Raw genomic sequence first — 26,421 nt, 5'->3', positions numbered from 1 at the left:
TTTTGGTTCTAGCTCCCAGATGTTAGTAAGGAGGACTTTGCAGGGTCGTCAGAGCTGAGTTTGCCGTTATTGTTTCCGGTGCCTAGGGCGACGCTGGGTGGTCTGTTCGGTTTCATTCCTTTTTTGAGACTTTGTAGCGGTTTGATACAACTGAGTAGCTTGCTAGGCCATTTCAGAGGGCATTTAAGAGTCAACCACATTGCCGTGGGTCTGGAGTCACATTTATGCCAGACCAGGTAAGGACGGCAGATTTCCTTCCCTGAAGGAAATTAGTGAACCAGATGGGTTTTTACAACAATCTATTATGGTTTCATGGTCATTAGACTTTTATTTCCAGGTTTTTATGCCAATTTTGGGTAATTTAGTTTGGATTGAAATTGAATAGCCTGAAGGACTCACCACTTGTTCTGTTTTGTACAGATTGTTAGTATGATTTATGCAAATCCCAATTTTGTCAGAATGTCTTCAAATACCCCTTTTCCCTGCCAAAATGAAGGCTTGAGGACATCACTGATAATGAGCCATTAATGGCCTGTCCAAACGCAAATCGGTATCAATGATTTGTGATCATAATTGTCCAATTCAGGTTGATAGTGCATTTATTATTCTAAGGCTTCCACCAGTTGGGGAACACACAATCTCACACTTGTTCTTCTAATTATTGGACCTTTCATACTTGCCATTCCTTATCATCCAGTTACTACTCTGACAACTCAATTAATGTTCTTTTTCTGGGGAAATAATAGTTCCTTCAGTTTTCGGCAATCACCATGTCTGCATGGGCCCCAGCAAAATTTTACTGTTCCTTTAACTGATCTTTGAACTTGCTCAGGGATGACATGAAGGGAATAACCTCTTGGCAGTTCTTACATTTTAGTTTCTTCACTGGTCCTGTCCATTTTCCCCTCCTATTTGACCTGCACTGTTTGATCCTCCTAGTACTTTGGTTTAAGTTATCTCCATGCCAGACAAATACAAATTGTTGTAGGTGAATGGATTGTGGCACAGTGTCCGCAATGAGTCAAGGTGATAATATAAATATTTGGATCCACAGCAAACTAAAAATATGAAATTGCAGATTTATTATTGCATACTGCTTAGAGATAGAAGCCATGCTCGCTGCTTCAGTTCTGTACAGAATGATACCAATAGATTAGCCATTCTGTCAAAAGTGAAATTATCAAAAAATGATTCCACTTTCCAGAGTCCACTTGTATTATTTAAAATAACATACAGCAGTTTCCTGTACATCTGGTTTCTTGTCAGCAATGAATGATTTTTGCATCCTTTGATCTTTAGACATTAGTGTCAGTACTTAACTGCTTCATGATGGAGCAGAAACATTACAATTTTTTATGATTGAGGAATCATAAACATCCATATCTATTTTATAAGACAAACCAGTTAATTAGAATCCATTTTGCCTCCTTCCTTTAATTTGCCATATTTTTGATTAAATAGTGAGACCATTACCCATCGTAGAAACTAGTTTGAATTAGTTATTGAAGACAACATGTGAGTAACTCCTCCAATACAAGATTAAATTTGGATCTGCAAGCGTTCAATAATTGATCTTTGAAATTTAGCGCACTGTTGACAGCTTAGATGTCTAAATGACAACAAAATGCAATTCACCCAAGAGTAACAAATCTAGTGCCATCATCCTTCACATATGATCCTTTTGATGCTGTATATCTTAGCAGTGGGGCATTAGCCATGTGGGTTTTCTCTTCCTGGACCATATGAATAACACATTTTAAGCTGGTTTTATTCATTCCCCCCCCACCCCCCACCCCGGCCTGTTGCCGCATAAGGTATTAACATATGCTGTTATGAGTGTCAAACAATTATTTAGACTATTGCATAGTAATATATTGATTCCAAAAAGACAATTAAAGCCCAAAGTCCAAGGCTACAGTATTGCTTATAACTCTCAACAATCTGGAAAATTTCCTGGCCCTAACCACCTCCTCTTCACCACGGATGTCCAATCCCTCTACACCTCCATCCCACACCAGGATGATGGTCTGACATCTCTCCACTTCTTCCTTGAACAGAGGCCCAAACAATCCCCATTCACCACCACTCTCTTCCACCTGGCTGAACTTGTTCTCTCACTGCACAATTTCTCCTTTAACTTGTCTCACTTCCTCCAAATAAAAGGTATGGCTATGGGTACCTGCATGGGCCCCAGTTGTGTTTGTCTTTTTGTGGGATATGTGGAACACTCCTTGTTCCAGTCCTACTCAGGCCCCTTCCCATTACTCTTCTTACGGTACATCGATGACTGTATTGGTGTTGCTTCATGTTCTCATCTGGACCTGGAAAAATTTATCGATTTTGCTTCCAATTTCCACCCCTCTCCTTCATGTGGACCATCTCCAACAATTCCCTTCCCATCCTTGACCTCTCTGTCTCCATTTCTGATGAAAGACTGTCTGCCAATATTCATTACAAGCCCACCAACTCTCACAGCTAACTTGACTACAGCTTCTCACACACTGCTTCCTGCAAGCACTCTATCCCATTCTCCTAGTTCCTCCGCCTCCATTGCATCGGTTCCAGTGATGTCACCAGTGATGACAGGGCCCTTGGCTGTGTCCAACCCATCTCCCTCACCCCTTCCCCTCCCTCTCAAAACCATGATAGGGTCTCCCTGATCCTCGCTCTTCACCCACCAGCCTCTGCATTCAAAGGATCATCTTCCACCATTTCTGTAAACTCCAGCATGATGCCACCAACAAACACATCTTCCCTGCACCCTCCACACACACACACACACACACACAGACACACACACACACACACACACACACACTCCCCCACTGTCTCGCCATCAGCATTCTGTAGGGACTATTCCCTCCATGACACTCTGGTCCACTCCTCCACCACCCCCAACTCCTCATCCACTTCCCTTGACACCTTTGCATGCAATCGCAGAAGGTGCAACACCTGTCCCTTTACCTCACCACTGTCCAAGGCCCAAGCACTCCTTTCAGGTGAAGCACTGCTTCACTTGCACCTCATTCAAATTGGTACACTGCATTCGCTACTCCCAATGCAGTCTCCACTACACTGGGGAGACCAAACGCAGACTGGGTGACTGCTTTGCGGAACACCTTCGGTTTATTCGCAAGCGTGACCCAGCCCTTCATGTCGCTTGCCATTTCAACACACCGTCCTGCTGTCATGTCCACATGTCCGTCCTTGGCCTGCTGCAATGTTCCAGTGAAGCCCAGCGCAAACAGGAGGAACAGCACCTCACCTTCCAATTAGGTACCTTACAGCCTTCTGGACTTAACATCGAGCTAGGAACTTCAGACCATGAACTCGTTCCTCCCTCTTGATTCCCTTTTTAAATAAATAAAAATTGGATTTATTCATTATTTAATTTTATTCTTTATTCATTTTTAAACCCTTTTGCCCCATCTACCTTCCCCTCTCCCTCCCTGCCACAGGGCCAGCTGTCACTTCTTTCTATGTTTTGCATTCACTGAGTGCTGACCCTTATTCTGCTATTAACACCTTCTGCTATCTTACCTTTATGCTACTATCAGCACCTTCTTTACTCTTTATCACTACCATTAATTCTCCCTTTGTCTTGTGTCCATGGCATCTTTGTCAATCTCTCCTTAGCTGTCACCTGTCCCTCACCTTCGATCTCGTTCCACCTGCTCCACTCCTCTTTCACAGTATAAAATTCGTCCATTTCTACTTCTCTTTAGCTCTGAAGAAGAGTCATATGGACTCGAAACATTAACCCTCTTTCTCTCTCCACAGATGCTGCCAGACCTGTTGAGTTTTTCCAGCATTTTTTATTTTGTATGAGAATACATTGGTCTAGAAGTAGCTCCAATAACCTCTAGTCTTGAAAGAACTCCAATCACTTCTATAAAAACAAAAAACTGCAGATGCTGGAAATCCAAAATAAAAACAGAATTACCCGGAAAAACTCAGCATGTCTGGCAGCATCGGCGGAGAAGAAAAGAGTTGATGTTTTGAGTCCTCATGACCCTTCAACAGAACCAGGTGAATCCAAGGGGAGGGGTGAAATATAAGCTGGTTTAAGGTGGGGGGCGGGGGGTGGGGTTGGGTGGGGGGAGAAAAGTGGAGGGGGGGTGGTGTGGTTGTAGGGACAAGCAAGCAGTGATAGGAGCAGATCATCAAAAGATGTCACAGACAAAAGAACACAGGTGTTGAAGTTGGTGATATTATCTAAACGAATGTGCTGGTTAAGAATGGATGGTAGGGCACTCAAGGTATAGCTCTAGTGGGGGTGGGGGGAGCATAAAATATTTAAAAATAATGGAAATAGGTGGGAACAGAAAAATCTATATAAATTATTGGAAAAAACAAAAGGAAGGGGGAAGAAACAGAAAGGGGTGGGAATGGAGGAGGGAGTTCAAGACCTAAAGTTGTTGAATTCAATATTCAGTTGGGAAGGCTGTATAAAGTGCCTAGTCGGAAGATGAGGTGCTGTTCCTCCAGTTTGCGTTGGGCTTCACTGGAACAATGCAGCAAGCCAAGGACAGACGTGGGCAAGAGAGCAGGGTGGAGTGTTAAAATGGCAAGCGACAGGGAGGTTTGGGTCATTCTTGCGGACAGACCGCAGGTGTTCTGCAAGGCGGTCGCCCAGTTTACGTTTGGTCTCTCCAATGTAGAGGAGACCGCATTGGGAGCAACGAATACAGTAGACTAAGTTGGGGGAAATGCAAGTGAAATGCTGCCTCACTTGAAAGGAGTGTTTGGGCCCTTGGACGGTGAGGAGAGAGGAAGTGAAGGGGCAGGTGTTACATCTTTTGCGTGGGGCATGGGGAGGTGCCATAGGTGGGGTTTGAGGAGTAGGGGGTGATGGAGGAGTGGACCAGGGTGTCCCGGAGGGAACGATCCCTACGGAATGCTGACAGGGGCGGGTGAAGGGAAGATGTGTTTGGTAGTGGCATCATGCTGGAGTGGGAGGAAATGGCGGAGGATGATCCTTTGAATGCGGAGGCTGATGGGGTGATAAGTGAGGACAAGGGGGACCCTATCATTTTTCTGGGAGGGAGAAGAAGGCGTGAGGGCGGATGCGCGGGAGATGGGCCGGACACGGTTGAGGGCCCTGTCAACGATCGTTGGTGGAAAACCTCGGTTAAGGAAGAAGGAGGACATGTCAGAGGAACTGTTTGTGAAGGTAGCATCAAAAACAGTTCCTCTGACATGTCCTCCTTCTTCCTTAACCGAGGTTTTCCACCCACAGTCGTTAACAGGGCCCTCAACCGTGTCCGGCCCATCTCCCGCGCATCCACCCTCACGCCTTCTCCTCCCTCCCAGAAACATGATAGGGTCTCCCTTATCCTCACTTATCACCCCACCAGCCTCCGCATTCAAAGGATCATCCTCCGCCATTTCCGCCAACTCCAGCATGATGCCACTTCCAAACACATCTTCCCTTCACCCCCCCTGTCGGCATTCCGTAGGGATCGTTCCCTCTGGAAACCCTGGTCCACTCCACCATCATCCCCTACTCCACAACCCCCACCTATGGCACCTCCCCATGCCCCACGCAAAAGATGTAACACCTGCCCCTTCACTTCCTCTCTCCTCACCATACAAGGGCCCAAACACTCCTTTCAAGTGAAGCAGCATTTCACTTGCATTTCCCCCAACTTAGTCTACTGTATTTGTTGCTCCCAATGCAGTCTCCTCTACATTGGAGAGACCAAACGTAAACTGGGCGACCGCTTTGCAGAACACCTGTGGTCTGTCCGCAAGAATAACCCAAACCTCCCTTTCGCTTTCCATTTTAACACTCCACCCTGCTCTCTTGCCCACATGTCTGTCCTTGGCTTGCTGCATTGTTCCAGTGAAGCCCAACGCAAACTGGAGGAACAGCACCTCATCTTCCGACTAGGCACTTTACAGCCTTCTGGACTGAATATTGAATTCAACAACTTTAGGTCTTGAACTCCCTCCTCCATCCCCATCCCCTTTCTGTTTCTTCCCCCTTCCTTTTGTTTTTTCCAATAAATTATATAGATTTTTCTTTTCCCACCTATTTCCATTATTTTTAAATCTTTTATGCTCCCCCCACCCCCCACTAGAGCTATACCTTGAGTGCCCTACCATCCATTCTTAATTAGCACATTCGTTTAGATAATATCACCAACTTCAACACCTCTGTGTTCTTTTGTTCTTTTGTCTGTGACATCTTTTGATGATCTGCTCCCATCACTGCTTGCTTGTCCCTGCAACCACCCCCCTCCTTAAACCAGCTTATATTTCACCCCTCTCCTTGGATTCACATAGTTCTGTTGAAGGGTCATGAGGACTCGAAACGTCAACTCTTTTCTTCTCCGCCGATGCTGCCAGACCTCAGTTTTTCCAGGTAATTCTGTTTTTATTTCCAATCACTTCTAGTCTAGTTCATTATTAGTGCATGCCACAGATGTTAACTTTTCCATAGGATAGTATTCTCTTTGTTTTTGGTTCATTCTTGGGAAATGGGCAATACTAGCAAGGTCAGCATTTATTGCTGATCCCTCATTATCATTGAAAAGACTGAACCATCTTGAACCGCTGCAGTCTTTGTGGGGAAGGTACTCCCACAGTACTGTTAGATTGTGCAATCCAGGATTCTGTTCAAGCGATGATGATGGAACAGGGATATATGTCCAAGTGGGATAGTGTGAGACTTGGAGGGGGGAACATGGATGTGATAATGTACTGATGAACTGACTGACCTTGTCCTTCTAAGTGGTAGAGGTCATAGGCTTGGAAGTTGTTGAAGAAGACTTGGTGATTTGCTGCTACGTATTCTGTGGGTAGAGGACACTGCAACCAATTTTGCGATTTATAACAGGGAAAATACATCTACACCAGGGTGGGATCAAACATTTTCCTGAATAGAATTGAAATAAAATTTAGAAACCTCTCTTTAAATCTCTTCATGTATTAAAATTTAACATTTTTGTATGTACACCCATTTTGTTGACAACTTTATTGACAAAAGTTCATAATTTCAGGCTAGCCAACCAGTCCACCATACTACTTTGCAGTGAGTATAGGATTGTTCTGAAACCATGCCCGAGGCTTTCAAATGTACCTGAATTTCATCATATTGAGAGAATTATTATCTCCCCAGTTTCCATCGTACTCCACACGCTTCAGTAGATCACATTGTGGCAATGAATAGACAGCAGTTTATACATGGATAGAATTAAGCTAGTGGTAAGTCTAAACAGTTGTGTGTTAAAGTGGGAGACTTGAAAGCATCTGTTCTGCCAGACACAGAGTATAATGTATCCTATGTTTTTGCAGACTGGTGGGAATCGGATCTGTTTGGCCAATCCTAAGAGGCAACAATGGGACATGTTATCAAAGTTGCTATAAAGCTATGGTGTGGCTGAGTTAGGAGGTTTTTGCTTGTAATGTTTAGCTAAATGAATGTAAGACTGAATAAAGATTGGTTCCAGCACTATCCTTCATCAACTGGTTTTCCAGTTTAGAACAAAGTTCACCACCTAACAGAAGATTAATTGCATTCGTCAGCAGTGAAGTTAGCAATTCAGCAGATCATTGTCAGATTGTGCGTCACATCTAAGTCTAAAGGGCCATATTCTTCCTCTGGTGAGCATGACTGTTTCAGGCTCCTGAGATATGGAGTGTCAATAACAAGAGAAAATCTTAATTTCTACATTGGACATCTTGAAATCCTAATCCATATAGAAAACTCCTTCCCAATCTTGGAGAATTTGAAATATATGCGTTTATTTTGCTACAATTGTTAGTTATGTTCCTTCTGTGGAAAATAACCATCATTTGTAAAATAGGAGAAAGGGGACAATTACATAAAAGCTGTCACAATGATGCCATTACTCAATGTCTTGAGTTTCCCTGATTCATAACCTAGGCTTGTGACTGGTGCCTTCATTTCAAGATAGGTAGTGCACAGCTTCATCATGAAGGTACAAAATAATTGTGCCAAATCTAAATAAAATTCCCCATGGACACTAGTGTTTACAAGTCTACACTCTAGATATGCCAGTTATAGGAAAACATCATCCTTTAATGGTGGTATCAGCACTATACTGAGATCTTGCTGCAGACTTCCATTGTCACAATTTTGTAGACCAGTCAAAGCTGACAGTCTGTAACTGATCAATGTGGCCCTTCTGTTTTAAATCTGTATTATGTGGTTTTAAGTTGAATTTGTGATTTTTTGACGATGAGCTGTAACACTTCTGTGTTGGTTTTCAGGAAATGTAAAACCATTGGAAGGAGTTAAAATCCTAGATCTCACAAGGTAAATTCAAGTTCAGTTATGTAAAAGAGCTCCATCAGGTGAGAATTTAACAAATGTGAATGTAACCGATTGTTTCCATTCTTTATTCCAAACAGGGTGTTAGCAGGACCCTTTGCCTCAATGATCTTGGGAGATCTGGGTGCAGAAATTATCAAAGTAGAAAGACCAGGTAATAGATTGCTCAAATTGGATTAGAGAACATAAGCTTTTAGTTTCATTGAAACACAGAATTGATAATAGATGTATGTTTGATAGATTTTAAATTCTTTTTTGGTAGAGCTGAGTTCCTATGGGAATCATTTTAATTGTCAGTTTGGGATGAGTGTAGCACTCTCTCCTTTGATTCAAAAAAATGTAAGTCCCATTAATGAGACTTGAGCACAAAATCCCAGCTGAGACTTTAGTGCCGTACTGATGGAGTGTTGCACTGTTGGAGGTATCGTCTTTTGGATGAGCCTAAACCAAGGCCCCAGCTGCTTTCTCAGTTGGAGATAAAAGATCCTGTAACAGTATTTGAAGAAGAGCAGGGCGATCTCCCTGATGCCCTGGCTAACAGTTATTCATCAATCACAAATACAAAATCAAGATGCTGCAGATGGAAATTTGAAATCAAAACAACCAGCATGGTCCACCATGTCCGATCCATTTCAAGCACTTCTGCTTGCACCCCTTCTCCTCCCTCCCAGAACCATGATAGGGTTCCCCTTGTCCTCACTTTCACCCTACAGCCTCCGTATTCAGCGGATCGTTCTCTGCCATTTCTGCCATCTCCAAAGTGATGCCATTATCAGACACATCTGCCCCTCTCCTATCCTTAGAGAAGGGACAGTTTCCTCCTCAACACCTAGTCCACTCCTCAGTCACCCCTAACACCCCCTTTCTTTCCTATGGCACTTTTCCATTCAAGTGTATGAGATGCAACACCTGCCCTTTTAGCTCCTCACTTCTCACCCTCCAAGGTCCCAATGTAGCATACTGTATTCATTGCTCACAGTATGGTCTTGTCTATGTTAGGAGATAAAAGGCAGACTGGGGACACCCGCAGAACACCTCCATTTAGTCTGCAAGCATGACCCTGAGATGCCCATTGCTTGTCATTTCAATGACAGTGCTCCCACTGTGACTTTTCTATCCATGGCCTGCTACAGTATCCCAATGAAACTCAACCCAAGCTTGAGAAACAGCATCTCATCTTCTGACTTGGTATTCTGTAGCCTTCTGGATTCAACGCTGAGCTCAACAATTTTCGATCATAACCTTTGCCTCCACTTTGTTTCATGTTTTCTTTTGGCTAATTTGGTTTTCTCTAGTTTCTTTGTTCTTCCCTTTACTATGGTTTTAGACAGCTGCTATTCAGCCATTCACACCTCATCTAAACACACCTTTTGCACCTCTTTCCTCCTGTGCACTGAATTCCCACTTGAACCAAATTCCCAAGTATACTCACTTGGTCTCTGTCTCACTCAGGCCAAAGTGTCCACTCACTTATCATGCGCCTCTTAAAGAAACACTGTACAGATCTGCAAAGATTAAGGGTAGGTCAGTTTTTAAGAAGAGATTTTGAGAACCAGCGAAGAATGACTTAAAAAATAATGAAGGGGGAGAAATTAGAGTATGAGAGAAATTAGCTAGAAATATAAAAACTCATCGTAAGAGTTTCTACAAGTATTCAAACAGGAAAAGAGTAAAGTGAGTGTTGGTCCTCTAGAGAATGAGCCTGAGGCTTCATTAATGGAAAACAAGGAAATGGCAGAACTGTTGAACTGGTATTTTATGTATGCCTTCATTGTAGAAGACTTAGAAAACTTCACAAAGGTACTTGAAAATCAAGAAGTGAAAGGGAGGGAAGAACTTAAAACCATCACCATCACCAGGGAAAAGGTATGGGGTAAGCTATTGGCCCTAAAGGCTGACACGTCCCCAGGACCTGATGGCCTGCGTCCTACGGCCTGAAAGAAGTGGCTGCAAAGGTAGTAGAGGCATTGGCTATAACCTCCTAGAACTCCTTAGATTCTGGAAAGGTCCCAATGGGAAAATAGCAAATGTAACTAATACCTTTATTCAAGAAAGAAAGGGGGCAGGAAGCAGGACAGCATAGGCCAGTTAGCCTAACATCTGTCATAGGGAAATTGTAACAATCCATTATTACGGAGGTTATAGCAAGAGGATCAGGCAGAGTGAACCTTGTTTTGTGAAAGGGACATCATATTTGACTAATTTATTAGAGTTCTTTGAGAAAGTAACAAGCAGGGTGGATAAAAGGGAACCCATAGATGTGGTGTACTTGGATTTCCAAAAGGTATTTGTTAAGGCATTTAAATATATTTAATTAACCTTACCACAGTTGCTGGACTATTTTGAACCTTAGGAATAGAATAAACCTTAGTCGCTTACCAGATACTCACCAAATAACTAGCTGCTTCTCCAGTAGCAGAGTATGACCACTTCCTGAAGGCCGAGAAAGTTAGAAAGCAGTTAGAAAGCCACATCAAAGTTACTGCAAAAATTAAGAGTCATGGTGTAGGGGGTAACATATTAGCTTGAATAACGGATTGGGTAGCTAACAAGAAGCAGAAAGCAGAGATAAATGAGCCATTTTTGGGTTGGCAACCTGTAACTAGTGGAGTGCCACAGGGATTGGTGGGACCTCAACTATTTACAACCTATATCAGTAACTTGGATGAAGTGACCAAATATATGGTAGCCAAATTTGCTGATGACACCAAGCTAGGTAGGATAGTAAGTTGTCAAGAGGAGGTGCAGTGTCTGTAAAGGGATATAGATAGGTTAAGTGAGTGGGCAAAAATTTGGCAGATGGAGTATGTGGGAAAATATGAATTTGTCCACTTTGGTAGGAAGAATAGAAAGGCAGTATACCATTTAAATTGAGAGAGAGTTTGCAGAACTTGGTGGCACAGAGGGATCTGGGTGCCCTGGTACATGAGTCACAAAAATTAGTATGCAGGTACAGGAAGTGATTAAGAAGGCAAATGGAATGTTGGCGTTTATTGCAAAGGGAATGGAATGCCAAAGTAGGGAAATTTTACTGCAGCTGTACAGGGCCTTAGTGAGACCATATCTGGAGTTCTCTCTGCAGTTTCGGTCTCCTTATTTGAAAAAGGATACAATTGCATTAGAAGCAGTTCAGAGAAGGCTCACTAGACTCATTCCTGGGATGAAGAGTTTATCTTTTAAGGAAAGGTTGAGCAAACTGGACCTATATCCAGTGGAGTTTAGAAGAATGAGAGGTGCTCTAATTGAAACATATAAGATCCTGAGGGGACTTGATAGGGTGGATACCAGGTGGACGTTTACTCTTGAGGGAGGGACTAGAACTAGGGGATACAGTTTATAAGTAAGAGGTCTCCCTTTTAAGATGGGGATGAAGAAATTCCTTTTTCTCTGAGGGTCATTAGTCTGTGGAATTCTTTTCCTCAGAGAGCAGTGGAGGCTCATTGAATTTATTCAATGTTGAGTTAAATAAATTTTTGATAGACAAGGGAGCTAAGGGTTATGGGGGGGGGGTACAGATAGGAAGGCAGAGTTGAGATCAAAATCAGATCAGCTATGATCTTATCGAATGGCAGAGCAGGCTTAAAGGGCTGAATGGCCTATTCCTGCTCCTAAGTCCTATGTTCTCTCAGTCTCTCCCCTCCACTCCTGAGTGTGTTTGTCTTTCCTTTCAGCTTTAGTCCTGTGTACTTTTTCTTTCATAGAGCAGTGGAGGTTGGGTGGAGGTTGGGTCATTGAATTTATTCAAGGCTGAGTTAGCTAAGTTTTTGATAGACAAAGGAGCCAAGGGTTATGGGGGGTGCAGAGTTGAGGTCACAATCTCTTCATTCTATCTTGGCAAAAAGAACAATGACAACATGAAAGAAACCCTTTTTATACAGCAAGTGATTAGGATTTGGAATGCACTGCCTTAGTATGTGTGGTGTTTCCTTCTCTCATCCTCAGTACAGTTAAAAAGTTCCCTTTTAAAATATTTAACATTCAAATTAATTAAATAAATAAAATAGAGATGGCTGGGCCGGCGATGTGTTGCAGCTGTAGTATGTGGGGCTGGTGGACGGCGGCGCGATCCACGGTGACCACACCTGCACAAGTGTTGGCTGCTCGAGGAACTTCGGCTCAGAGTTGATGAGCTGGAGTCCGAGCTGCGGACACTGTGACACATCAGGGAGGGGAGAGTTATCTGGTGTGTTTCAGGAGACAGTCACACCCCTTCGATTAATTTAATCAAATTTGGCCCATGGTCAGAGACAGGAGTGAGGCAGGTATGTGGATCCAGAATTTAGCTTTGCAAGAGCCTCAGCTGGTGCCCTTGTCCAATAGGTACACGGTTCTTGATCCCAGTGTGGATGAGGGCACAGACTGCAGGGAGGATGAACGAACTGACCACAGCAGCGTGGCACAGAGCACCATTCAAATGGGGGGAGTAAAGAGAAATGTAGTAGTAATAGGGGATAGCATAGTTAGGGGTATAGATACTGTTCTCTGCAGCAAAGACAGAGAGTCCCGAAGGCTGTGTTGCCTACCTGGTGCCAAGGTTAAGGACATTGCTTCTGGGCTGGAGAGAAACTTAGAGTCATAGAGTTATACAGCACAGAAACAAACCCTTCGGCCCATCATGTTCATGCCAGCCATCAAGCACCTATCTATTCTAATCCCATTTTTCAGCACTTGGCCCATAGCACTTTATGCTATGGCATTTCAAGTGCTCATCTAAATACTACTTAACTTGGAGTGGGAGGGGAAGGATCCAGTTGTCATGGTCCACGTAAGTACCAATGGCATAGGTAGGACTAGGAAAAAGGTTCTGCTGAGGAACTACGAGGTAAATTAAAAAGCAGAACCACATAGGTGATAATCTCCGGATTACTACCTGAGCCATGTGCGAATTAGCATAGGGTAAATACGATTAGAGAGGTAAATGCGTGGCTCAAAGATTGGTGTGGGAGAAATGGGTTCTGATTCATAGGACACTGGCACCAGTATTGGGGAAGGAGAGAGCTGTTCCGTTGGGACGAGCTTCATTTCAACAATGCTGGGTCCAGTGTCCTGGCAAATCATATAATGAGGGTTGTAGATAGGACCTGCAACTAATTAGTGGGGGAGAGGGTTCAATTGAAGGGAAGTTTTAGAAAATCAAAAAGAAACGAGAGAGCAGAGGTGCAGGGTAGTGAAGATGCGAATGATAATCAAAGTTGACAGGAAGGGGCAGACAGTATAAGCAGAAGAGCACAGCAGGAATTAGAACCAGAATGAGTAATAATGGTAAAAAGTCAAAGCTGAAGGCTCTTTATCTGAATGCACGCAGCATTTGTAACAAGATAGATGAGTTGACGGCACAAATAGAAATAAATGAAAATGACTCGATAGCTAATACAGAGACGTGGTTACAGGGTGACCAAGCCTGGGAACTCAATATTCAAGGGTATTTGACGTTCTGGAAAAATAGGCAAAAAGGAAAAGGTGGTGGGATAGCAGGACACCTCTTTTAATAAAGGAACATATCAGTGCGAAATAAGGAATAGCAAGGGGAAGAAGTAATGGGTGGGCATTGTCTATAGGCCCCTGAAGAGTTGCTTCATTATAGGGCAAAGTATAAATCAGGAAATAATGGAGGCATGTAAGAAGGGTATTACATTTGTCATGGATGATTTTAATCTGCATATTGACAAGACAAATCAGATTGGCAGGGGTAGCATGGAAGACAAATTTGTAGAGTGCATCAGGGATTGTTTCTTAGAGCAATACGTTGCAGAACCTACCTGGGAACAGGCTATTTTAGATCCAGTAATGTGTAATGAGGTAGGACTAATAAGAGATCTCGTAGTTCAGGATCCTCTAGGGGGTAACGAACATAATTTGGTAGAATTTCAAATTCAGTTTAAGGGCAAGCAACTTGGGTCTCAAACCAGTGTCCTCAACTTAAATAAGAGCAATTACAGTGGTATGAAGAAAAAGTTGTCTAAAGCGGGCTGGGAAAATAGACTAAGTGGAAGGTCAGTGGATGAGCAGTGACAGACATGTAATATTTAAATAAAATATTTCATAATGCTCAGCAACAATGTATCCCGGTCAAAAAGGACTGGATGTGAAGGATGAACCACCCGTGGTTAACAAAGGTGGGCAAGGAGAGTATCCAATCAAAAACTAAGGCATACAAAGCAGTGAAAACTAGTGGTAGGCCAGAGGATTGGGAATTTTTTTAGGAACCAGCAGCGGATGACTAAAAGGCTAATAAAGAGAGAGAAAATTGATTCTGGAAGTAAATTTGCAAGAAATATAAAACCAAACAGCAAGAGCCTCTATGGGTATATAAAAAGAAAGGGAGTTGCTAAAGTGAGCGTGAGTCACTTGGAGTATGCGACTAGAGAATTGATAACGGGAACAGGGAAATGGCAGATAATTTAAACCAATATTTTGCATTGGTCTTCAAGGTGGAGGACACTATCAACATTCCAAAGATATCAGATGAGCGAGGAGCTAATGGGAGGAAAGATGTTGTAACAGTCTCTATCATGAGGGACAAAGTATTTGACAAACTAATGGGACTAAATGCTGACAAGTTGCTAGGATCTGATGCCCTGAATCCAATGCTTTTAAAGGAAGTGGCTGCAGAGATACTGGAGGCATTGGTTGAAATATTCCAGAACTCTTTGGATTCTGGGAGGGTCCCAGCGGTTTAGAAAACCGCTGATGTGATGCCCCTGTTCAAAAAGGGAGGGAGACAAAAAGCAGGAATCTATAGGCCAGTCAGCCTAACATATGTCGTTGGGAAAATGCTAGAGCCCATTATTAAGGAAGAAATAGCAGGATATTTAGAAAAGCTCAACACAGTTAAAAGGGTCAACATGGTTTTATGAAAGGGAAATCATGTTTGACAAATTTGCTGGAGTTTTCTGAGGATATAACAAGCAGAGTTGATAATGGGGAACTAGTAGATGTAGTGTATTTGGATTTCCAGAAGGCATTTGATAAGGTGCCACACAAAAGGTTATTGCATGGTATTGGTGGTAATGTATTAGCATGGATTGAGGATTGGTTAACACACACAAGACAGAGAGCCAGGATTAATGGGTCTTTCTCAGGTTGGAAAGATGTAACTAGTGGAGTGCCTCAAGGATCAGTCCAAGGGCCTCAATTATTTACTATCTATATTAATGACTTGGAGGAGGGGGCAGAGTGTAATGTATCCACATTTGTTGATGATACAAAAATAGGTGGGAGGACATGTTGTGATGAGGACATAAGGAATCTGCAAGGGGATATAGGCAGGTTGAGTGAGTGGGCAAAAACTTGGCAGTTGGAGTTTAATGTAGGAAAGTGTGAGGTCGTGCACTTTGTAGGAAAAATCAAAAGGCAGACTATTATTTAAATGGAGAGAGACTCCACAAAAGTGCAAAAGAAAGGGATCTGGGTGTTCTTGTGCATGAAACACAAAAAATTAGCATGTAGATGCAGCAAGTAATTAAGAAGGCAAATGGAATTTTGGCCTGTATTGCTAGGGGGCTGGAGTTTAAAAATAGGTAAGTGTTGTTACAACTGTACAGGGTTTTGGTGAGGCCGCACCTGGAGTACTGTGTACAGCTTTGGTCCCCGTATTTAGGAAAAGATATACTGGCATTGGAGGCAATTCAAAAGAGATTCACTAAGCTGATTCCTGGGATGACTTATCAAGAGTGGCTAAACAGGTTAGGCCTTTATTTATTAGATTTTAGAAGAATAAGGGGTGGTCTTATTGAAACATACAAGATTCCGAGGGGGCTTGACAGGGTACATGTTGAGAAGATGTTACCACTAGTGGAGGAATCTCGAACCAGGGGACATAGTTACACAATAAGGGACACTTTCAGAGTGTAGTGAATGTCTGGAATTCTCTACCCCAGGGAATTATGGAGGCTAGATCACTGAAAATATTTAAAGAGAAGGTAGATAGATTTTTGAAATATCAGGAAGTTAAGGGTTATGAAGAGCTGGCACAAAAGAGGAGTTGAGGTCTGGGACAGATCATCCATGATCTTATTGAATGGCGGGACAAGCTTGAGGGGCTGAATGGCCTATTCCTGCTCCAATTTCTTATGTTCTTATGTGTGTGTCTCTTTCTCTACCCCACTTCTGTGGGTGTGCTCTCATTTTCTCTCTCCTGCTTGTTTCTCCTCTACAGTTGTGTGTGTGTGTGCACCTGTAAAGATACTTACCCACCAAAATGACCATTCCTGAATTCCCAAATGCAACTCCCTGTACCCTCAGCTTTCGGTCATTTGATTCTAAAAGTATTCAAGGGATCCAGTGCAAGTTCTAGAAGTAAGTGATGCGAAGCATAATAGAGACTTGGGCCCTTTCCTGCGAATTTCAACTGTTAGAGCTGTGTCTGAGTATGCAGACATCTCTTTCAAGTTGCTCCCAGCTATCAAAGCCTTAGTAATCACTTCCAATATTCACCGGAAATGTGAAGCACAAAGAAGATCAGAACTATCTAGCATATTTTCTTAGGAAAATTTTCAACATAATTGATAGTATTGCATCTATCGAGAGTTCAATGTGTCACACTTCAGGACATTGTACGTCAGTAGGGCAAACATTAGTGATTGGCTGAAATTAGGAATTTAAATTACCTTGGGGAATGAGATTGCGATTATGGTTGGCATGTACAGTGGGAGTGGAAGCACAGAAACAGTTAATCAGAATACTAGTGGGTAGAGAAAAATATAGGCGGCAGATGCTTGACATGGGCTGGGGACATAATGGACTACGAATGGCATAGTAGAGCTGTCATGGTGGGCATGGATGACTTTAGGATAGGGGATGTCAGGAACAATTCTGGCTAGGTTCAGAGGGACTTTGGGTGAGGAGACTGGAATGAGGGATAGGAAGAGGTGAGAGCAGCATATCTGCTGCTGAAACTCTAATCCATATTTTTGCTACCTCCAGACTCCATTCCGATGCTTTCTTGACTGGTTTCTTACCATTTGCCTATTTGTAAACTTAATTTCATCCAAAACTCTGCTGCTATATTCTGACTCATTCATCTATCACCCCTGTGGTCTCTTGTTTATGATGGCTCCTAGTCCACTAAAGCTTTGATGTAAAAAAACTAATCAAAATGTTTAAAATTCTCTCCAGCTCTGTAACCTCTTCTAGCCCTATGATCCTCCAAGAACGGCATTTCTCCAACTCTGGCCTCTTGTGCATCCCCTATTCGCTTTGCATCACCAATGGCGGCTGTGCCTTCAGCCATCTAGGCCTGAAAATCTGGAATTCCCTCCCTAAGCCTCTCCCCAACTCTGTCCTTTGTTCTTGAGCTTCTTTAAAAACCTGCATCTTTGACTGAGGTTTTGGTCACCTGACCCTGGTGTTTCTATACACTGCTGTGAAGTGCCTTGGGGCAATTATTACATTAAAAGCACCATATGAATGCAAGTTGTTTGACTTGGCTGCAAGGATTTTCTGCCCTCTCAGCTGCCTCGCTTGAATCTTTCTTTCTCCATTTGTTTTCAGATGGCTAATTTAAAAAAATCTGTCCTAAATACTTAATGGCTTGTCGACCTCACTCCTCACCCTGGCCGCTCTAAGTGTTCCAAGTGGTGGATGGAATGGCTTCTGCCCTCAATTCTTTATACATCAAGGATGGCATCAGAGGTCACATGACTATAGCATTGCACATTTGTACTTCTCCAAACAGCCCTGTTTCATAAAAAGAAAATAAAAATCTACATACACTATCATTTGCTGTTGCAATTCAAGCACATACATGGTCTACAATGGAAGTCATCACGCACAGACAGAAAACTGGTCATTCTAGTCCGACCCACTTACATTTGTCCTTACATAAGCTTTGCACATGTAACCTTTAAAGCATTCAGGTCTTCTAATGGTACATGCGTGGGTTGTTATTGGCTGTTTGTCTAGTGTCTGCTCATTCCTGAGGTGATGCTATCTCCCTGGGGAATGTCATTGCCATGGTAATTGTTGCTGCTGATCCATTGCTTTTGTTGGGGAATGGTTGACCTCTGGGACTGATGGTTGTTCAGTTCTTGTGTGGCTTGTGAACCCACATCTTCTTCATCAGCTGTCTGCAGTGAAGGAGCAGCTTCTCCAGTTCCACGTATATGTCTGCGGTTATGATGATATATCTGATTATTCATTTTCATCATGTATGATCGAGGTGACAACTTCTCAACACAGGTCCCAAGTTGCCAAATGGGCTAATTTTTATCAAGAGCGTTGAATATTTACACTTTGACCGGCTCTTCAATTCTCAGCTTTGGCAATGATTTGGCAACCTTAGCAAAGTGAAATTTGGCTTTCTGATGTTTCATTTTGATTTTGTCACTCACCCCTGTTACCACTTCTGGCTTCAGTAGTGTTTTAGCTATTGGAAGAATAGTTCGAGCGCAGCGTAACATTAGTCACTGAACAGGAATATTTTCCATGCCTTCAGTAGGCGTATTTCCCCACTCTGGGATTGTCTTGTGCTGGATCTACTCTATTTTTTGATGATCCCTTTGGCAGTTTTCACAGCCTTTCCATTTGACTGGGGATAGTGTGGACATGATGTGTGGTGCTAAATTTTCCAATCATAAATGACATAGGTAGAGGGTTCAAAATGGATTTTTAAGGCCTCTAAAATTTTACAAGACTGGCTTTTATGTTCCTCAGTGAGGTCTAGGCGTGCAATACAGCTTGTAGCGTTGTTTCTCCAGCACTGATAGCAAGTTGCTACTCTTGTTTGTTCAGGTTTTTTGTTTAACTCTGTGGCAATTTCATACTTTTACCACTGAGACTGGAAGAATTTCTAATTTATTTTCAAATCTGTTTTCATCTCCATCAGAGCCCATACTGGAACATTCAGTGACATACTTACTTACCCAGTGGCCAGTGTCTGGTATAGGGTTGCAGACTGAAGTTTTAATGATTCTCTGCTGTTTCTTACGGCTGCTGGCTCTTTTATATCTATCAAAATCCAATCAATTTCAGCTGCACACTCCTGACACCACGTTCCAAGTGGTGGATGAAATGGCTTCTGTGCTCAAACCTTTATATGCCAATGATGACATCAGAGGTCACATGACTCTGGCAAGCCACACTTCAAAAAGGCACTTCTCCTAACACTAAGTGCATTGTTAAGAATTTCTTAATAAAGTAAACTTTGTGTTATCTAGCACTTTACCAACCGGAATTTCTTTAGTAACTAGAATTTCTGAAAGCTCGATTTTTTTTTTTAAAGCCTATCACTTTGTGTTCAGATAATGCATTCCTTAAAAATAAACTAATAGCAATAACAATAGATTGTAAATGTGCAAAGTTGTTCTTAGGTTTTACCAATGAAATTACCTGAACAAAGATTTACTACACTTGTCTGGTGTCCAGTGTAACGTAACTGTTATTTTTGATTAGATTTTAATTTTTGATTGGATTTTGATTTTTAATTCCCTGAGCATGGTGGATAACAAAGATTTTACTGTAGTAGATTTCAGCATTTTCCTGACATACGATGTCAGCTAGTGTCAGTAAGAGTGGGGTGATCAAGAGTAGTGTATTATGGGGAGAACATGAAGTAGTGTATGAGGTGTGTTCATGGGTGACCCCACATCAGAGATTTGGATTTAATTTCTGTGTAATTGTGATAAATGGAGAAGGAACTACAATTTATATTGTACAATTCAATTTATCATCTTAAATCATTCCCTTGGTTTCAGGTGCTGGCGATGACACTCGAGCTTGGGGCCCACCGTTTGTGGGAACAGAAAGCGCTTACTTCCTTAGTGTAAATCGAAATAAAAAGGTGAGACTGAAATAATTTTAGTGTAAATCGCATTTGATATTTGTTATCTCCTTCCCCAGCCCAACCCTAATAAATCAAAAAAACAAAAGATCTGCAAGGCATTGGCAGTTACTGCAACGACTGTGCTGGCTACTTCCCATGACCTGTATTCTTAAAATGTTAGTTCAAAGCATTGCGGAACAACAGACACTTGTATTTATGGAGTGCCCTTAGCATAGTTAAAATGTCCCAGCCTGCTTCACGGTAGTGTTGTACAACCAAAATTTGACACCAATTCACATCAGGGAACATTAGAACAGATGACCAAAAGATAGGCTTTAAGGACCTTCTTAAAAGGAGGAAAGAAAAGTAGAGAGGCAAAGAGGCTTAGGGAGAGAATTCAAGAGCTTAGGACCTAGGCAGCTGAAAGCATGGCCACCAGTGGTCGGACAAGAGGCCAGAATTGGAGGGCCACAGAGATTACAGAGGGCTGTAGTTCAGGAGGAGATTACAGAGATAGGAATGGGATGAGGCCATGGAGAGGTTTGAAAACAAGGATAAGAATTTTAAAATGAGGCATTGTTGGTCAATGAATACATGGGTAATGGGTGAATGGGACTTAATGCAAGTTAGGATACATGAGGTATGTGATACTGAGAGAGTACGGAATCACTCCTACAATGCCAAACAAGCCATGGTTCATTGGCAGCATGTGACTTATTGTGCACCATTTTACATAAGGTAGATTTAGTCAATTTAATTTTAGCATTCCAAACACGCCGTGATTCCCCAGTCCAATGGGCACAGGGATGTTCTGAAATGTTTCTTATGGAAAAGAGAGGGAAAAAGAATCAATGGTGTGCCGGAAACGAAGGGATTTTTTGTGAATACTTGGACTAACTGTCTTTAAAAATATTACTGCTGGACTTGAGAAGTGCTTAAATAGTGCATAAAGTGTAGTAAGGTTATTAAATCAATATTCAATTGTTTATTTAAAAAAATACCGCAGATTATGAAAACCTGAAATAAAAGCAGACAATACTGGACATAGCAGGTCTGACTGTATCTGTGGAGAGAGAGAGAGAGTTAACATTTCAGGTTGATAATCTTGGGTTATTTAAGCCGTCAAACATGAATTGATTTTTTTATTAATTGGGGAAACTAGATTGTTAAATAAACTAGATATGTAAATTTATTTTGTTAATTTTTTCCATTTATTCTCGGTCTCAATTTTGCCAGGTTAGAATGATCAAATTTGAAAGCAGTGTTAATTTAATCTAAGGATTGTTTGAATTTCAATGTCTCTGTACTCAAAGTAATTGCAGTTATAATAAAATCATGGACTTTGTAACGATGGTACCTATATCTTTGTTATATTGGTAGCAAACCATTGTAATATTAGACTCCTGGAATGATACAGCACAGAAGGAGTTTAAAAATAAAAGTGCTTTTTGTCAGATGGAAACAGTCATTGTGATGGGCATGTAGACCATTGCCAGTAATCATTTTTAAACTTGAAGTTTGTTTTTATATGCTCACGTTTTTTAAAGCTATGTAAAATAGGCCTTTCGGCCTATCGTGACTGTGTCATAGCTACATTAGCAGATAAACCTTTGTAATTTTGGTAGACAACTCACTGCACCTTTGGTAACAAACCTTGATAGCTAAATCTTTGTAATTTTGTAGTTAAATATTTGTGACATTGTACCTAAACCATTGTAACACCAATATCTAATCCTTTACTAGTGAATGAAGTTGCACTTATATCTCTTGTAATCCATTCAGATCTGATATAGCTTTATGTGATCCAAAGTCAGCTCTGCTTTTTAAGTTTTATCCATTTATTTATTGATGTTTTTCATTTTTCTAGGTGCCTGAAAGAGAAAATTATAGGGGACATTTTTATTTAAGAAATATGGATAATTTGATTATTATGTGAGATTTGTTGTTTGACCGGCTCAGATTGGTAGGAATAGAGGGTAATCGTATGGCCCATTTATGGTCATATTTGTCTTATTTAAATTGCCAGCTGCCATGTGTGGTGACTATCTGTTTTGAATAATGTGCCGTTTGTTGTTTTTTCTCAGAGTATAGCGGTGAATCTGAAGGACCCTTGTGGTGCCCGTATAATAAAAGATGTAAGTCCATTCAAAAATAGTTTTTGTTACAATAGTTTCTTACATGATGAATTTTTTAAAAATGCATTTAGTTTAGTGCAGTATGCAGGTGGGATGTGAAGATGAGGGGGATGATTGAATCATTCAGCAATTTCGACTTCTTACTATAACCTGGGAAACTCTGCTATATACCTTCCTCCAGTCTGAAAAACAACCATTCACCACTTCTGTCTGCTTCCTGTCATTCAGTCAATTTTATATCAATGCTTCACTGCCCCTTTAATTCCTTGGGCTTCAACTTTGCTGACAAGTCTATTATATGGCACTTTATCAATTGTCTTTTGAAGTCTATGTACGCCACATCAACTGCATTATCTTCATCAACCTTCTCTGTTACCTGATCAAAAAAACTCAATTGTTAGTTAAACACGATTTACCTTTAGCAAATCCATGCTGGCTTTCCTTAATTAATTCACTCTTGGCCTGTATTCTCGGTTCTAAAAGCTTTCCACTATCTAGGTTGAGCTGACTGGCCTGTAGTTGCTGGTTTCGTCCTTACACTCTTTTTTTGAACAAGGGTATAACAGTTGCAATTCTCCAGTCCTCTGGCAGCACCCGCTGTATCTGAGTAGGATTGGATGATTATGGCCAGGACCTCTGTAATTTCCACACTCACTTCCCTCAGCATCCTTGGATGCATCCCATCTGGTCCTAGTGACCTATCAACTTTAAGTACTGCCTGTCTTTCTATTACCTCCTCATTATTGATTTTTAGCTCATTCAGTATGTCATAAGCACCCCCCTTTCTTCTTCATCTTATTCTTTATCACTTTTGTAATTTAGGGAGCTCTGGCTTTGGTTGCCCTACCTATCCTCACATGTGGGAATGTACCTTGAATGAACATGAACCATCTCCTCTTTAAAGGCCTCTCATTGTTAATTTACTGTTTTGTTTGCCATTCTTTGATTCCAATTTACTAGGACAGATCCATTCTGATCCTCCACCAATTAAGTATTTTTACTCTAGATTGCTCCTTGTTCTTTTCCATATATAACTCTAAACCTAATGATGCTATGATCACTGTTCCCTGAATGGCCCCTTGATCACTGACAGTTGATCCACTTGACCCACCTCATTCCCCAGAATCAGATCGAGCAATGCATCCTTCTTTGATGGATCAGGAGCATAATGATCAATAAAATTCTCTTTAATGTACTCCAGAAACTCTTCTCCCTCTCTGCCCTTTATGCTATTACTACCTTAGTTTACTGTATTAGGAGATTGAAAGTCACCTGTTATCACTACACCACAGTTTTTGCACTTCTCTGTAATTTCCTTGTTGACTTGCTCCTCTATATCTTTCCCATTATTTGTGGCCTTGAGAATACAATGACACCTCGAATGCTTCTTAAGTCTAAGGAAATAGATTCTCTCCTTGACCTCTCCAGAACAACCTTTCTCTCCAGCATTGATATAAACCCCCTTAATTAAGTCTGCTCCTCCTTTCTTTCCTTCCCTATTTCTTCTGAACACCATGTATCCAAGAATATTTAATGCCCAATCTTCCTTTTTTGAGCCAGGCCTCTGTTATCACCACAACATCACATTTTCATGTGGCTAATTGCTCCAGCGGCTCACCAACCATATATACCCTATATTGCTGCAAACCTAATTTAGACCTTATTGCATTCCTTTTTTGTCTGGCTCCTTACTATTTCTTTAGTGTTATTTGTCGCGTTTATTCTTTCAAGTGCCTTGTTTCTCCTTTCTAATGTGACACCTTGGTTCCCATTCCCTTGCCATGTTAGCTTAACCCCTCCCCAGTAGCACGAGGAAATCTCCCCAGTAGCACCAGGAAATCTATGTCCAACAAGGACAGTATAGTCAAAAACAAAAACAGAATTACCTGGAAAAACTCAGCAGGTCTGGCAGCATCGGCGGAGAAGAAAAGAGTTGACGTTTCGAGTCCTCATGACCCTTCGACGAAGGGTCATGAGGACTCGAAACGTCAACTCTTTTCTTCTCCGCCGATGCTGCCAGACCTGCTGAGTTTTTCCAGGTAATTCTGTTTTTGTTTTGGATTTCCAGCATCCGCAGTTTTTTTGTTTTTTTTTTGACAGTATAGTCAAGTTGCCCATGCATACAAAAGCCAAGGCACTCTGTGCTCGAGGCTTCCATCTAGTGGTGGAAACCAGAGGCTGTAAGATTTAAATTTATTTTAGAGATTAGAACAACTTTGTAGTGCGAATCCTGGGAAAACAAGGTTTCCACATTGGAAATCTTGTGGGTCCACATTGTGGGTCGGTGGAATTTTTGCAAACTCCATAGAAGTCATGTGTATTTTGAAGACCAGGGTGGAACCTTATTTTAGAGCTGTGGCTATAATGTCAAAAGAAAGAAAACACTTTCAAGAATGTGTTTAATTTGAGCGTGACTTGTTTGGCTGATACAAAATCTAACCAGTGACTGCATTCCTAATTTTATTTCATGTGTGTCGGGGACTTGTGGTGATTCTTGAGATGGAGTGGAAGAAAACATTCATTCTATTTTTTAAATTCTAGATTCCGTCTGTTGTGGCATGTGGTCTTTTTTATAAATTCTTTTGTTAAATTTAAACAAATTGGTTCAAGATGTGAATTGTTAAATCATTAATTTACTGAGTTGAAATAGTGTAACAAGAATAGGAAGATTATTACTGGTTGCAGAAAAAACAAAATGTGCCATGTTTTTGAGATCTTTATTTCATGATGCTATGGAGGAACCTGTAAGTTACAGAAGACAATGCAAGTAATTTATATAGGTTATATTTTAGGAAAATTAGGTGCTCTGCTAGTTATCCCCAGGCCTGCACTGTCTTACATGTGTTACTGTGAAAACTTGTGATGGCCTTTAACTATTTTGCCAATTCCACAGGTTGCATTGGCAATGTGTTTTAGATCAATGTTGTCCAATACGTTAGCTGCCAGTCAGCTGCGGCTAATTAAGAATCCAGCTGTGGATAATTGCATTGTTGATTACTAAATAAAAGAATGAGCAACAGATGCGATCATTGGGCAGATAATCTCAATACTATTATGCATGCACACCAACTTTTTTTTGCATCTGTTGGTAAAGTAAAACAAAAGGCAGAGTATGCGAGTTTTCTTTGATCATTGTGTATGCTTCACTTTCTTGCTTACTGTTTATTGGTCTCTGCTAAAATGGTGTGTAACAAGGTGACAACAGTGGGCTTCAATACCATGGTAACACCACTAACGTTGTATGGCGAGGTGACATATCATTATGTTTTGCTCAAACATTCTGAATAAACAGACATTTGATAGTACAGAACTTAAATACTGCTGAAAAGAGAGACATGTTGCAGCAACTTTTCATTTTGCGCTCATCAGGACAAACGCAAGAATGCCAAATTCCAAATGATCACAACAATTTATCCTCCAAGAGAACAGGGTTGCCAAGTTGACTCTGATTCTCCAAGGCATTGCCATGGAGAAAGCAACGGGGAATATAGGCTCCCAGGTAACTCAGAAAAGGCACAAGGCTTTTGTCTGCAGAGAATGGGTCCCTGTGTATGAATGTATGTCGCTTCTAGAAAGTGGAAATGTGTCATGTTACAACTGGACTGATTATCTTAAATTGGTTGTTAGTGTAGCTATTAGCACACTCCAGGACTGTTCAAGTGCTGCCCAAGCATGGAATCACATCTAACAGTAGACATTTTGTTTTGGGTTTTGCAAGTGGAGGTTGGTTGATTACGGTCTGTACTCTGCCTATTACAGACAACCAAAGGAACATGCTGTTTAATTTGATCAGCCAATCAATGAGATGTGAAGCCTATGTACCTGGTATCACATTGGCAACGAAATTCATACATGACGTTGCTCAATTGTGCAGTAGGCAGAATATCATTTTGGACTGGCGGCAGCATCCTATTAGTTAAAAATGCCACATGCATAGCTACTGCATAGTAGCAGTGTGAAACAGCTTGCTAAACTTGTTCAAAATTTTGAGATACTTTGCCTTTCCAGGGTAATTTGAGGTAGACCGGGCACTTTTCAGGTTTGAAAGTGATGGACATTGGCCCATTTGTGAGTTTGCACAATACACAATGAACAGTGATTTGATTAAGATAGCCATTGTCCTGCAGGAGAGCTTTGATGAGCTCTGTTTCTGCATCAAAGTTTCACCAGGTTGGCATCTCATTGTTAGGTGTGCCTGGTGCTGCTCCTGGTTTTCTCTCTTGCGC

The 26,421-nt window shown here is 41.5% G+C and overlaps 1 protein-coding gene across 2 annotated transcripts in view; it reads left to right on the top strand.

Moving 5' to 3' along the window:
* sugct (succinyl-CoA:glutarate-CoA transferase) overlaps positions 1–26,421 on the top strand; it is a 607,005-nt gene that overhangs the window by 26,311 nt on the left and 554,273 nt on the right. For both annotated transcript variants that reach the window (XM_041188972.1, XM_041188973.1), the window contains exons 2-5: positions 8,239–8,284; positions 8,380–8,453; positions 19,993–20,078; positions 22,145–22,195. In XM_041188972.1, coding sequence (XP_041044906.1) covers positions 8,239–8,284; positions 8,380–8,453; positions 19,993–20,078; positions 22,145–22,195 — 257 coding nt within the window. The remainder of the gene's footprint in view (positions 1–8,238; positions 8,285–8,379; positions 8,454–19,992; positions 20,079–22,144; positions 22,196–26,421) is intronic.

This window comes from Carcharodon carcharias, chromosome 6 (genome assembly GCF_017639515.1).
Source record: "Carcharodon carcharias isolate sCarCar2 chromosome 6, sCarCar2.pri, whole genome shotgun sequence".
Lineage (NCBI taxonomy): Eukaryota > Metazoa > Chordata > Chondrichthyes > Lamniformes > Lamnidae > Carcharodon > Carcharodon carcharias.
This window is presented reverse-complemented; position numbering and strand designations above follow the sequence as displayed.